At 37.4% G+C, this 14978-nt stretch overlaps 1 protein-coding gene across 1 annotated transcript in view; it reads right to left on the bottom strand.

Annotated features, from left to right (window-relative positions):
• Positions 1-3776: 3776 nt before the first annotated feature.
• Positions 3777-14978, bottom strand: part of St6galnac5 (ST6 N-acetylgalactosaminide alpha-2,6-sialyltransferase 5) — a 187374-nt gene continuing 176172 nt past the window's right edge. The window contains exon 5 of the mRNA XM_070007321.1: positions 3777-12557. Within this exon, the coding sequence (XP_069863422.1) occupies positions 12326-12557 (232 nt within the window). The 3' untranslated portion in view covers positions 3777-12325. The remainder of the gene's footprint in view (positions 12558-14978) is intronic.

The raw sequence follows: 14978 nt of genomic DNA, 5'->3' as shown, positions 1-14978 counted from the left end.
ACCTTTCAACAACAACAAAAACCAAAACACTACCAACAAAAACCTGTCAAAGTAGACTACAGTGTTCAGCAAAAACACCCTTCAAAAATAGACAACAAAATAAAAAGACATAGTAAGCAAAATTTGAGAAAATTTATTCCAAGAAGACCGGTCTTTAAAAAACAACAACTACAACAAGGAATGGAGCCCTGTACTGTGGCTCACACCTATAATCCTATCTACTTGGGAGGCTGAAATCTAAGGATTATGGTTCAAAGCCAGGCAGAAAAGTCTTTAAGACCCTTATCTCCAATGAAGTACCAATAATAAGCTGAAAATGGAAGTGCAGCTCAAGTGGTAGAGTGCTAGCTTTGAGCACAAAAGCTTAAAGACAATGCATAGGCACTGAGTTCAAGCCCCAGGACCAGCCCTCTCTCCCCAAAAGAAGTATATTCTTGAAACTGGAAAAAAAAATTCCTGATGGGCTGGGAAGGTGGCTCAGTAGTAGAGCACTTGCCTTGCATGAATGAGGCCCTGGGTTCGATTCCTCAGCACCACATAAGCAACAAGAAAAAAGCCAGAAGTGGAGCTGTGGCTTAAGTGGTAGAGCACTAGCCTTCAGCTGAAGAACTGAGGGACAGCGCCAGTCCCAGAGTTCAGGCCCCACAACCGGACCCCCCCAAAAAAAATCCTGATGGAAATATGAACCTTTATAAAGAAAGAAGCACCCACAGAGGGAAATACATGGGCAAATAGGAAAAACTAGTTCTTGTTTAAGATAATAATGATGATATTGATAGTAATAATAAAGTTCTATGGCTGTTATAATAAAACATAATACATGATAATAGCACAAGTGTGGAAGACAGCACTATTTATTGTGACGTGCTCATATTTTCTGGAAAATATAAAGGTGCTAATCGGCAAACTAGAAGCAATAATAAATATAACAAAATAACCACTCAAAGAATAAAAATAAATAGCTAGGAATTGGTAGACAAAATAATGTGGAAGTTCTCTACATAGGAAATTCTGAATTGTAGTCATGCATAGAAAACTTTCATGTAAATTAAATGTAAATTCTCTTCTAATAAGTTCATAGAACCCATAGCAGTCCCAATGAAAATCCCATTAGATTTTATTAAATATGAAGAAGTATATTCTGACTCTAAAAATTGTATGTGGAAATCCAAGGTGCTAAGCAAACCCAGTACAATACTGAAGATGAATGAACTGGATGGCTTTTACTTTTCAATGTCAAGACCCACACAGTGATAATATATCAATAGTAATGATGAAAGGATAAAAAATGGGACAGTAATAATTGATCACACACATGATAGCTCAATTTACCACCAAACACCATTCTAATTCAGGGAAGAGAGGGTAGCAGTTATAAGGGATGTAGGGTCAACTGGAATATCCCAAGGAGAAAACGAAGAACCATAACCCTGACTTTACCTCAAAATCAATGTGAGGTAGATAAATCCCATTACAGAAAGGAAACAAACAATATCACTTCTAGAAGAAATTATAAAGGCTTTGTCTTTTAATCTTGGTTGACATGAGTCCTTAAATAGCACAAATTATCTTGTACACAAAATATATGCAATTAAATTTTATTAAAATTAAGAACTTTTAGTCACCAAGATATTCATCAAAACAATGAAAAGGGCAAGCCACACATCTGCCAAGCAAAAGATAGAATACTATGAAAAGAATTGCTTTAAAGAGGAAAAAGTCATGTCAATCCAATCAAAAGACTGGGGAAAACTTTGACCATCATAAAAATGAAGCATGAAATAAATGATATTCAACATCACTACTCATCAAAGAGATAAAAATCAGAAGCCATAATGAGAGATCATCTAGAGCCCTGAAAAGGATTAACTTGATGAGGATGAATACTCTAAGTGCTGGCAAGTAGGTAAAGCAACTGGAGTGCTCAGATTTTGTGGTAGGAGTATGGACTGGTGTAACTCTTCTGGAAAACTACTTGGAAGTTTCTACTAAGACCTAAAACTGGTATATCTCATGACTAAACAAGCCTACTCTTTGCCTTATATCCACCAGAGATGAACATTATCTCAACTGTTATGTACTGAATAGTTGTGTAGCCTCAACTTCACATAATCAAGTCCCCATCTTCAAGGTAATAAAATGAGGTATGGACTTTGAAAGGTGATTAGATTACAGGCTAGAGAACTGATGGATGGAATTAATGCCCTTATACTAGTTGTCTTTCTCTCCTTCCATCTGAAAATAAAGTAATAAATTTGCAATGTTACAAAATAAAAGCCCTCAAAAGACTCCACATAGAGCTCTCCTATGACCCAGCAATCCCACTTTTGGGCATTTACCCAAATGATCACAAACAAGACCATACTAAAGCTACCAGCACAACTATGTTTATTTCAGTATTATTTACCATAGCGAAGATATGGAACCAACCCAGATGCCCCTCAGTAGATGAATGGATCAAGAAAATGTGGTATATATACAATGGAATTCTATGCCTCCATCAGAAAGAATGACATTGTCCCATTTGTTAGGAAATGGAAAGACCTGGAAAAATTATATTAAGTGAAGTAAGCCAGGCCCAAAGAAACATAGGTCCCTTATTTGCAATAACTAGTATATGTCTGAGACAAGCAGAAAAGGTCAAAAGCTAAGTACATATGACCAGATAAGATGAAGTTAAGCGAAATGAACCCCAAGATAGGACACAAGTGGTTTTTTCTTTCTTGTTATTGTTTCTCACTTATTTATAAGTTACCATGTGATTTTTTTTTGTTTCCTTGTATGTTCCTCTCCCATGGTATAATCCCTGTTTTCACTGTATTTGATGTTGGTGCCCTGCATCTTGTATATACACTTCTCTAATTTGGGGAGGGGAAGGGAAAAAACAAAATGCTTAAATAGGGATACAGGTTGACCCATTGTAACAATTAGATGTACAAGACAGTACATTGAAAATGAACATTCCAATTTAGGCTGGGGGTGGGGGGTAGGAGGTGGGGGTGGGGGGTAGGAGGTGGGGGTTGGGGGTGAAATGTAGTTGTGGAGGTGGGAGGGAAGGGGAAAAACAAAGGAGGAGGCAACAATGCTTGATAGGAAATGTACTCATTACCTTGCTCATGTAACTGTAACTCCTCTGTGCAGTATTTTTACAATAAAAATGTATTAAAATAAAAAAAATCCCCCCCAAAAGCCCTCAATAGAACCTAACAGCACTGGCAACCTGATCTTGGGCTTCCTAACATCCAAACTAAAAGAAATAAATTGGTATTATTGTAAATCTTATGTTTCAGGACTCTCAATTATAGCATTCATATTGAACTGACAGTTTACCCTCCCCAAAAGCATCAAAATCAGAACTAGGAATTCTTTTGTTGTTGTTGTTGTTTGGTGGTATGGGATTTGAATTCAGGACTATGTGCTTGACAGACAAGCAGGCACTCCTCTACAGAGCTGGGCCTGCAGCACTGTTAATCTCTGGTTATATTTGAGATAGGGTCTTGCTTCCCGCCTTGGTCTTGTACTCTAGGTCTTGTGCTCTGTCTGTTTTCAAGTTTCCCATTGTGACTGGGACGACAGATGTGTGCCATCGTGTGAAACTTTCCTCTGTTGAGATGGAATCTCTCAGACTTTTCTTCCCTAGACTAGGCTGCATTCTGGATCCTACTCAACTTCCTATGTAACTAGGATTACAGGCATGTCTAATGAAATATGACACCATGCAGCAATAAAACAAAGAACAGTTGCTACATGCATCAGTAGTGATAAATCCATAAATCTTTTTCCTTTTTTTGTAGTGTTAAGTATTGAACCATTGAACTGGAGCCTCTCTACTCCCATGTCACATCCAGTGCCAGGGATATATTTTTGACCAAAAGATACTAGACATAAAAAGTATATTTCCTAGGATTTCATTTGTACAAACCTTAAAACAGACAGTGCTTACACCTGATAAGGAGATTGACTGAAGAAAACATGAACAAGCCTTCTATGGCAGAGAAAGTGAACTATAGTGTTTGTAATGGGTGCTGTGTGTTAGATATATTAAAGTTCATCAATCTGCATATATAAGCTCTGTGTACTTCCTAAATGAAATCTGTAGCAGTAAAATTGAATGGCTTAAGAAAGGTTAGCTAATTGGCCAATAGCTCATGCTTATAGTCCTAGCTACTCCTAGAGAATGACTTATGGAGAATCAAGGTTTGGGGTCAGCCAAGTAGGATATTCCTCAACAAGAAGACCAAGGCAAGGAGAAATTGCCCTACAAGATACCAAGACTTGTTATAAAGCTGTAGTAATTAAGGATATGTGATAATTGCTAGGATTTGGTTAGAACTGAACAGAATATAGAGTTCAGAAATAAAATTCCTTATGTGTGAAAATGTCATTGTAGGTGATAGGCTGAGAATGAATTCTTCAGGTAATTTTGCTGGGAACGTTGGAAGTTATATAAGTGACCTCACACCATATAAAAGAGCAATTCCTTGACTTTTAGGATAAGATATAGGAAAAACTGATCAGAAGCAGTGGGAGATTTATTAAGTGAGGAGTAAGAAGCTCTAATAATATAAGGTATAAAACATGACAGAAATTCCAAAAATGCTGTTCATCAGAAGACATTCCATCAAAGATACACAATAAATTGGAAGAAGTTATTTGTAACATAGCTACCACAGAGTAGTACGGAAAGCATAGAATTCTAAAGAATGTTTTAAAAGGAAAAAAGAAGAGGTAAAATAGCCAGTAGAAAGAGAATAGAGATGCTAGTCATTACAGATGAGGTAACTAATGGAGAATAGACAGCAAATTGCTAGCTCTCATAAGGAATCAGGGAAACATAGGTTAACATAACAATGAGAAATAATTTATACCCACAAGCTGGGTAAAATTTTACAGTCTGGAAATATTAAGTGTTGGCCAAGATGTGAACAACTACTGCTGATAGTCTAAAAGGTCCACCTGTCTGGAAAGTAATTTGGCAATGTCATGTCCATGTAAATAGATTCACTGTAAAGCCCAATAGTTTTAGTCCTTTATGTACACTAAAAATTCTTGCCACATATGTCTTAAAAGAACTAAGAATGCTCATAGAAGTACGACACACGAGTAGTACCAAGAATGCTCAACTGATCAGTAAAGAATAATGGAGAAGGGCTGGGAATTTGGCTCAGTTGGTAGAGCGCTTGCCTTGCATGCCTGAGGCCCTGGGTTCGATTCCTCAGCACCACATAAGCAGAAAAAAAAAGCCGGAAGTGGCACTGTGGCTCAAGAGGTAGAGCGCTAGCCTTGAGCTGAAGAGCTGAGGGACAGTGCCCAGGCCCAGAGTTCAGGCCCCACAACTGGACCAAAAAAAAAAAAAAAAAAAAAAGAATAATGGAGAAGCTGAGTGCCAATGGCTCACATCTGTAATCCTAACTACTCAGGTGGCTGAGATCTGAGGATTATGGTTTGAAGTCAGCCCAGACAGAAAACTCTGTGACACTCTTATCTCCAATAAACTACCAAAAGAAAAAGCCAGAAGTGATGGCGAGGCTCAAGTGGTAGAGTGATAGCCTTGAGCACAAAAATTCAGAAACAGTGTCCAGACCCTGAGTTCAAGCCCCAGGACCAGAACAAAAAAAAATAATGGATAAAACCAAAATATGGCATAGTCATACAAAAGCATTCCTTAGCAGTGAAAGTCGAGTTACATGAAAACAAGGAGTACATTGTATAAAATAGCAAGTTTCAATATCATAATAGTATTACAATGTTTATAAATATGAAAAGCTAAACAATATTTCTAGATATGTCTCTGTGTAAAAAAAACTATTTGGATAGCAAGCTAATAGTAAACAGAATGCAAGACAATAGAAGGAACACTCAAGCACTGTCAAGGGTACGAATAATCTGTATCTGTTTCCTAAATTTAATATTTATACATATTTGGTGTGTGTCAAACACTGCATGGAGAATACTCATGTAGAAGTAGTTAACAACAGGGTGGTTTAAGATTTTTCCAGGAAGAAAATGGAGATGAAGGACAGAGGGTTGGAAGCATGTCTCAGGTGGTAGAACATCAGCTAACCAGAGAAAGTATAATATACTGAGTGGAGTTCCTATCTTGGGGGAAAAAAGAAGAAAAGGATAGATAGATAGATAGATAGATAGATAGATAGATAGATAGATAGATAGATAGATAGATAGATAGATAGATAGATAGATAGATTCTGGCTTCTCATCTACCTTTTCAGGGAATTGAGGCATGCCTTTGGGGAATTTACTGAAATGTCCTGGCCTCAGTGTTCACATCTGTGAAAGGGGAATTCTAAAAGCATTCAGGGTTGCTATAAGCATTAAATGCATTTATTGATGTAAAGCTCTTATCAAACTGTGGGGCATGTGAGTCTGCTCACAATGTCACCACCCCAGGGTGCTACTCAACTTCCCTTAATCTTTACTTATTTGCAAAGTGGGGCAATGGGATCATTGTGAAGTAGTATGCATAGAGAAAACAATGGATAGTCAGTGAACAAAATTGTAGAAATTTTGATGTTATCTCTTGAATTTGAATCTTATAGTTTTTAAATTAAAGAACTAGTAATATGGTATAGAAGTAATGATGTTCATGCCTGAAGTGATTTTTGGAGTGTATGAAGATTTTCAAGTAGCTAGGCATGGTATCTACTAGTTTGTTTATACACACACACACACACACACACACACACACACACACACACACACACACACACACACACACACACACATATATATGAAAATATATGTATTCTTAATAATGTTCCTTTTGGGATTCATTCTGCTTAAATCCTGCCACAATATCTTCCTTAATATTTTATGAAATTATATTTTATAATTATAATGAAAATATTGAAAATGTGGGAAAAGCTGTGTCGCTACACATTCAAAATACTTACTTCTTACTTTAATACTGTGTCTTCTAGCACTTTCCCTATAGTTTAACAAATGAAGTGGAGATCACAGATTTAAATAAGTCTGTGGAAGAGCACACATCGAGGAATTGCTGAGTGACTTTCTGTTCCAGATGGTCGTGTCGGCAGTGTCTTGTGAGTGAGGTCATAGCTGTTCACTCATCTTTCCTGTCTCTGCCCATCCCACCCTACCTCCCAGGCCCTCTCCTGGCTAGTCCTAGGGGGAACTGGACTCATGGTGATTCCAGAGGCTGGGATGCTCCATCTGAAAATATATCTTCCCAGGACTCTTCCTCTTCCTCACTTTTTTGTAGTGACAAAACTACTTTGAATATGCTTCATGGAAACAACACTTTTTTCCCCCTGAATTTTGTTTTTTAAAGATAAATGTATTTAATTTTGATATGCTCAACAACAACCAGTTGGATTTTTCCAGCTGCTTGAGGATACTGTCAAATTGAAGGCAGGCTATCTCTGTCTTGTTCTAGCCTTCCTGCTGTAGTTTCACTAATGAAGTCCAAGCCCAAACTGCTTTTATGCCTTTCTGTATATGGTGTATATGTGCTGAGTGCAGTTCACTAACTGGGAAAACACAAAGCTTGCTGAACATTACTTGCCTGTGTGTTCAGTACAGCCAGCATTAACAAACCTAATAAATGCAGCAACATTATCCTACCCAAATCTAGGTCAGTTCTGATGATTAAGAATGTTATAGGTTTAGGAAATGACCCTGTAAGACCCCACTTAAAACTTAACTATACCACAATCTGTTGCATCACTTGTTTTCCTTAAATGGAAGAATGTTTTTCTTGTACCTCAATCCACTGGGTGGACATTAAAAAGATCTTCATCAACAACAGACATTTATTGAGTGCCTATTGTATGCAAGGCACTGTACTAGGGGTGAGGCTACAAAGACAAAGGAGAAACAGTCCCTGCCCTCAAGGAGCTTACAATCTAATTAATAGAACAACACATACATAAAGACACAGGACAATCCAAGGTAGCATATAATATAAACCAATAGGATTTCAGTCTTATTTTTTTGCATTTACATTTCATTACCCTGAGTAGGTGGGGTGAGTGAGCTAGAATAGAGGGGTTATTCTGGTTCAGTGTTAAGCCTTGTAGACACCCTCTCTACCTCTTCCAAAGTATCTTCTGGATTTCATTAAAATCTAGGCAATTGGTTCACTTCTTCTGTTCCACATTTTGGGCTTATTATAGTTTTCTCTGAAGAGGCTTCTGAGAGTGTCATCCACTGTCCTGCTTTATCCAGAATGACCTTAGTTTTAGTACTGGAAGCCTGTATCTTGGATCTGTCTTCTTCACCAGCCCTGGGAAACACTGGAGGTCACCTCTGAACTACCTTATCCTCTATCCAGGTGAACTCCTCCCACCTACGTTAGTCCTAACTCTGTCAGGACCTACCCTCAATCCGTTCACCAGCTAGGTCTCTAGTTAAAATTTACATGGAAGACTTTACTAGCCCCAAAGACCACAGACTTGAGAGCACACTGAAGTTAGAAGTGAATCTGGAGAGAATGGAGAAGGCAAAGATCAAGAGAGAATCCACAAGGGCAGAGAAAATGGTTGGTTCAATATGAAATGTAGAACAGAATAGGAATATGAACTTTCTCTCAGAGTAGCTCTATTTAACAACCTGAATCACTACTGTGATGGAATCTAGGATATATTTCTGCAATAAGATCTCTCTTACACAAGGGCAAATACTTATGCAAGTACTAAGCATTAATATGTGCTTAAATAGCATTGTCTTAACAGAATTTCAACTTTTCATATTTGCCAAGTACTCATTTAGCTTCTAAATCAGTAATTTTAATGTAGGGGAGAGGTGACTATTTCAAAATCAAATTATTTCCCTTTACTCACATGTAATTCAAATAGATCAGCAATGGAAAGTACTTCCAGTAAACAAAGGAAGTCTGTGTAGAGAGGGGACATTTGAACGCTGATACACAAATTGTATATCAGCCTAAAGGTTCTAAGAGAGTGAACAAATGCTTCTTTGAGGTATAGCACTGTCTATTTTGCTTTTGTTTCCTTTCTTGAAGAAAACATTGAACTCTGAAACCTTAGAAACTTGGAGATCCTGAATTGTTCTGGTTTTATATCTAGCCCTCAGGAGTGCAGATCAGGGTTAGTGAAGCACAGGGACTTAGATGCCAAACACCCATTAACAGTAATGGAAATCACACAGCTAAGTCCCCACGCAGCACACTGAATATTTACCTCCTAATGTTCTTTTAATGTACGCTTTCTTGGGTGAATATTTACTGTAGAATATTAAATGTGAGATTCTTCTTTTTATGGGCCATTTGAAGTGATTGATTTTGTTTGTGAATTCCTATATCTTTGCCCATAATGGCTATCTATTGTAATGGCCTCTGCCAAATGTTCTTGCGTTGAAATAACAGAAGCCATGGATCGGCCAGCTGTGGCATTGTATTACTGTGGTCTTAAAAGCTAGGAGGAGGCTGATGATACTGCAAGGGAGACAAGAAAAAGCTACATAACATAACAAGTATGTCTCGGGCTTCAAATGCAATAGAATCACTGAGGTCTGTAAACATGATTTTGTAGTCATCTTTTATATCAGAGTTTATGTTTAATGGTGTTGAATGGTGTTAAGTCTGACAGTCATGAAATGATAGTTGCATGACCAGAACTCAATTGCCCACAACCAGGTCCATCAGCACAATCCATCAGAGTTCTAGGCATTTTCTTTAATGCTGCAATAAAACCACTACCCAAAGGATGATGTCACATATTTTCTACTACACATGAATTAAAACATTTCCTACTTGAATCAGGACCTTTAGAATTTAGTTGCATTTCTCAGTATTTGAGAGGGAGAAGTTTGAAAAAAGATGGAAATCTCTTGATAGCCTCCTTCCTTCCTGCTTTCCTTCCTTCCTTCCTTCCTTCCTTCCTTCCTTCCTTCCTTCCTTCCTTCCTTCCTTCCTTCCTTCCTCCTTCCTTTCTTCCTTCCTTCCTTCTTTCCCTTTCTTTTCTTTCTCTCTCTTTCTTTCTCTCTTTCTTTCTCTCTTTCTTTTCTTTCTTTTCTTTCTTTCTTTCTTTCTTTCTTTCTTTCTTTCTTTCTTTCTTTCTTTCTTTCTTTCTTTCTTTCTTTCTTTCTTTCTTTCTTTCTTTCTTTCTTTTCTTTCTGTCTGTCTTTCTTTCTGAAAAAAAAATCTAAGACCAAAAGTTACACAGACATGTACGATATTATTAGATTAGGTAATATAGTTGAATCCCTGAAACTATGCTTCTCTAAATTTCCATAAATACAGAAGTTGTCAAGGAGTCACACCTAAGCAATATCACCACTTTAAGTATTATATAGGCAGCCTTTAAATCAATTATAGAAAACTCATATACTTTTCATATGTTCAGAAAAAACATCATGTGTTCAAAGTTCATGCTGCAGAAAAGGTTGTGGTATAATAAAATTCATATTCCCTTTAAAAACTAGACTCTGTGGGTGAGTGCTAGTGTGAGGGGAAGGGGCTGGAGGGAAGGATGAAGGAAACTGAATTATGATGAAATAGATTGTTTGCACTTTAAAAAATGGGAAAAAGTATGAGAAAACATAAAGAATGAATTTCAGTATGCTGTGGACAATCCTTCCAATGTTTGGTGGCTTTTAACAGCTCAAGTCATACCACAAAGATGTTAACTTTTATTGTGTGACTATATGAATTATATTTACATCTCACCCATGGTACCTCTTATAATTGATAGTACCAGTTGGTGAAAGGTAATGGAATCTTTACTAATTAAGAAGAGGGAAAGCCAGGCCTGATGCTTTATACCTGTAATCAGAGCCATGTCATGTTTTATAAGTTCTCTCAATATATTTGCTGATACTTTCAAATTAGAGAAACTAATGCCACTTCACCCATGTGTAAAGAAAACAGTATATTCTTAAAAACTATTGTTGAGCAATATTATTTATTTAAATAAAAATCTATAGTAACTTGATTTTGACTTTCAATAAAAGGAATCCTTAATGTTTTTGTAGATCAAGGAACTGCATTTGCAGTGAGTGTGTCTGAATAGTCATAGGAAAATGAGTTGTGTAACACAAAATCTCCATGTATGCTCTTTTCCTCACAGAACTGCAGTTCCTTTTACCTGTAGCTAGAGAATATCTCAGAAATATTTGTGTGTGTGTGTGTGTGTGTGTGTGTGTGTGTGTGTGTGTGTGTGTGTGTGTGTGTGTGTGTGTGTTGCTTCCAGAGAAACAAAAGAAGGATTTTAGCTACCAGGGCCCACAAGGAAGTATATTTTTTAATGATAGGAGAAGATAAGTAGTACAGACTATTAAAGACTTCCCCTCAAATAAATGTCCTATAAGTGCTGGAGCTTAAAGTGCTCAGACAGGTTGGTGAGAGGTTTACAGAACTTTAAAGGTGGGCTGTAACCAATGAAGTCTTCGGGCACAGTAACATCATTCTGAAGAAGAAACTAGGGCTTAAGAGCAGTTACTTGTATCAGTTGTTACTAAGGAAAACTACCTTAGATTTCTCTTGTTAGCATCTTTCTGTTTTAATGACACAGTTTTTGGTTTTCAATTTTGTTCTTTTGAAACATTTGTGTACATTAGAAAATGTTATAGCTGTTCTTGCTATAAAAGAATAATTTTCTTGAAGCCTAAGGGTTCAAAAAATGCAACATAACATTTCCATGTCAAATATCAACTGCATGCTAACCGTGAGCATTGTGAACACTAACTCATCAACCCAGTTCTAGGCCGATTCCAACCATCATCAAGGAATAAAGAGTTAGAAAGAATAAATTACCACATAATCATAATCTATAAAAATACTGGCCTAGAGTACACTAAAAAACTCTCAATAAATAAATATTAGACATTTACTTTATGAAAGTCAGTGAAGATGTGCTCTTAAGAAATCACGTCCACACTTTCAAGCTGCTTTGTACAAATCACACAGAGTCTAATAAGTGACAAAAGTTATAGGTCAAGTTAGAATACAACTTGATAGAAAAGTGTCTCTTGTAACTGATATTTCTATAAAGGAATGCAACCAATGTTGTGGAGTTGCTTATGTTTTGGGTTTGAAGGCAGTATTTAAAGAGACTCAAAATGTTTCAGCCATGGCAGCATCACTGAAATGAATGTTCAGTCTCTAAGGCGACATCTTTCAAAGGTTACAAACACTCGTTACAATGTACTAATTGTAGAATTTGTTGCTACAAACCAGCTACCCAACCTCTGTCCAGGGTGCTGAAGGAGGGAGCTTGTTTTCTGAAAGTTGTTCTGTTCTCTTTTTCTCTCTGATGGCTCAAGAAAGTTTAGCAGCCTGTGTCTGATACTGTGTGTAGCTGGGGTCACAGTCTGGCATGGTCATTCCTCAGAACACAGCTTTATTCTGAGGATGATTTACAACAGATGGTTCCGGTTTCCAGTCTGGTTGAAAAAAATTAATATTGAATGTCCGTGCCCAGTTCTTGAACACTCGTTTCTCTGTGATAAAGCGATGATGACTGCCCTTGCGTCCTCGCTCATGGGAGAGGTACATGGTACATTCATCAGGTCCAAAAGGTTCATAATAATGATAAGGTACTGAAGGATGATTAGGATCCCTGTGGGAAGGAAGATAAGCTGATTAAAGCAAAAACAATTATTTTTTCTCATTGATTCATGCAAGATATTATCTTTAATAAGATAATAAGCACAGATGATATTTTTTAGTCAAATGAATGGTTTTTCTGATGTTTAAGCAACAAGAAAGTGCAGAGGTTTTGTGGTTGTGAAATATTCAGTCACCATTGGTACCAAATGCAGAAATAAATGTGCTATTGAACATTTAGGCTTCTAGGATTTAACACTATGTATTTATGATTAAAATTATGGTTCCTTTTTATTGTAAAGGTGATGTACAGAAGTAACAGTTATGTAAGTCAGGTAATGAGTACATTTCTTTTTGAACAGTGTCACCCTCCCTCTTTTCCTCCTAGTTTTTTCCTCTTCACTCCCTCCCCCTAAATTGTATAGTCTACTTCCAACGTAGTGTCTATTGAGTATCACTCTGAATTAGATTACCATTTGTCCCATCATTTATTTCCACTCTCACCTGTAAACAGTCACTGTAGTAAAAGTTAATGTAGAGAAATTTGTAAAACAAAACAAACAAAACCTCCAGATCATCCCTTTTCCCTTATACAACACTCCAAGCACCCCAAAGACTTGATGATGGAATGAGCCTGATTTTAGAGTGTTCCATGATCTGGCTCTGCTGAATCTTCTTTTACCCCACAGATTGGCCTTGACCAATCTATGCAAGCCTTGCTAGATTTTCTGTCATTTCTCCCAACCTTGTCTCTCCCTTAAAGACTGAGCATTTGAGATCATCACCTGTCTGGAATATTCTCCCCAAGAGTTCATTAATTCTTACCACTGGATATCAACTGAAATGTGTCCTCATCAGAAACCTTACCTGATGTGTTCCTCATGCCATCATTCCATCTCACTGTCCTTCATTTTCTTTTCTCACTTCTTTTTTCCTTATAGCACTCATCTCCCTTTGTAATTGGTATTGTTATTTGTTTACCTCCTTATTTTCTGCTCTGAGGGCAGGGATTTGTTTTACTCCCATAGCAGGGCTTAGTAGGGATTCAATAAATCTTAAAGTTCTGTTGCTGAAAGAACTTTATGCAGCGTTAGTAGCTGACAAGCAAACTTCTAAAGATACTTTCTCCTCCACATATGGAAAGCTGGTTATACTAGTTTGATTCTGTGGGAGAAAAAGGAAGATAGACAACAAACAAGATGACAACTTTTCCTGATGTTGCTCTAAATAATCCATCTATTAAATCTAGAGTCTCTTGGTCCAGAAATTATGTATCTTCAATATTTGGTGGGCAGCTTGATAGACTTAGCTTGTTTGTGGCTTTACCTTCCCCCTCTCAATCTCAAATAAGAATCACTGGCTTATTGTCTTCAAGGTGGTATGCCTAGATCTAGCACAGAGAAGGGGCAGTACCCTTGTTGAAGAGTTATTAAACGTTTCCAGTCAGGCAGACATTCCCAGTTTTAGCTACATTTACTCACAGGTCTTGTTGCAAAAGCCTGAAGGACAATAGAACCAAGCTAACCAACTTCTTGAAAGTGGTCTTTCAGAGCTTGAGGCCAGGGCCCACTCCACTCTTTGGGCTCTTCTCTGCATACAGAAGCATGGCTTCCCAAAGATGCTCATCCTGCAACCCACCTATTTGTTTTCTTCAGAGGCAATCAATACACAAATGGCTTTTAGAGTAGCAACTATACTGGGGTCAGGGATCGAAGTCTTTTATCAAGAGAGGTGTCGAGTTTGTGGCTCTGACAACAATAAACCTTTGAGCAGTTTCTCCTCTTGGGTTAAAGTTCTTCCAGGAAGAGAGATTTATTTTTGTCATGCAGCATCTAAACATTTCTCATCTTTGCTTGTATACTGTTCTGAATTAACTCTTCATCTCTAATATGCTTAAATTGGGCATACATGTTGTACAGGGAATCTTGATTCTTTACTCTTTACTTATGGTAGATTTCATGGATTTACCTTACCCTAGAAATCGGAATGCCTTTAAATTTTTTATTTTGCTCGGTTGTGGGGCTTGAACTCTGGGCATGGGTGCTGTCCTTCAGCCTTTCAGCTCAAGGTGAGTGCTCTACCACTTGAGCCACAGCACTACTTCTGGTTTTCTGAGTGGTTTATTGGAGATAAGAGTCTCTTACCTGGGCTGGCTTCCTGAGTAGCTAGGATTATAGACATGAGCCACTGGCACCCATATTGCCTTTAAAATTTTAATAGAAGGCATTTTCTTTCCTATTTTCCTTTTTCATTAATAGTACAATATGATGGGTTTCATTATGACATGTCATACTTACATATAATATTCTTCAATCATATTTATTCCTCCATCACCATCTCTTTTCCCATCCTTCTCCCATTGCTCCTCAAAGGTCTCTCTTTGGCTTCATGCTTTTTAAAAATAATCTGGGTATTGTATCTGAGACAATTTATA

The sequence above is a fragment of the Dipodomys merriami genome, unplaced genomic scaffold (genome assembly GCF_024711535.1).
Source record: "Dipodomys merriami isolate MVZ:Mamm:240054 unplaced genomic scaffold, mDipMer1.0.p SCAF_7, whole genome shotgun sequence".
In the NCBI taxonomy this organism is placed as follows: domain Eukaryota; kingdom Metazoa; phylum Chordata; class Mammalia; order Rodentia; family Heteromyidae; genus Dipodomys; species Dipodomys merriami.
This window is presented reverse-complemented; position numbering and strand designations above follow the sequence as displayed.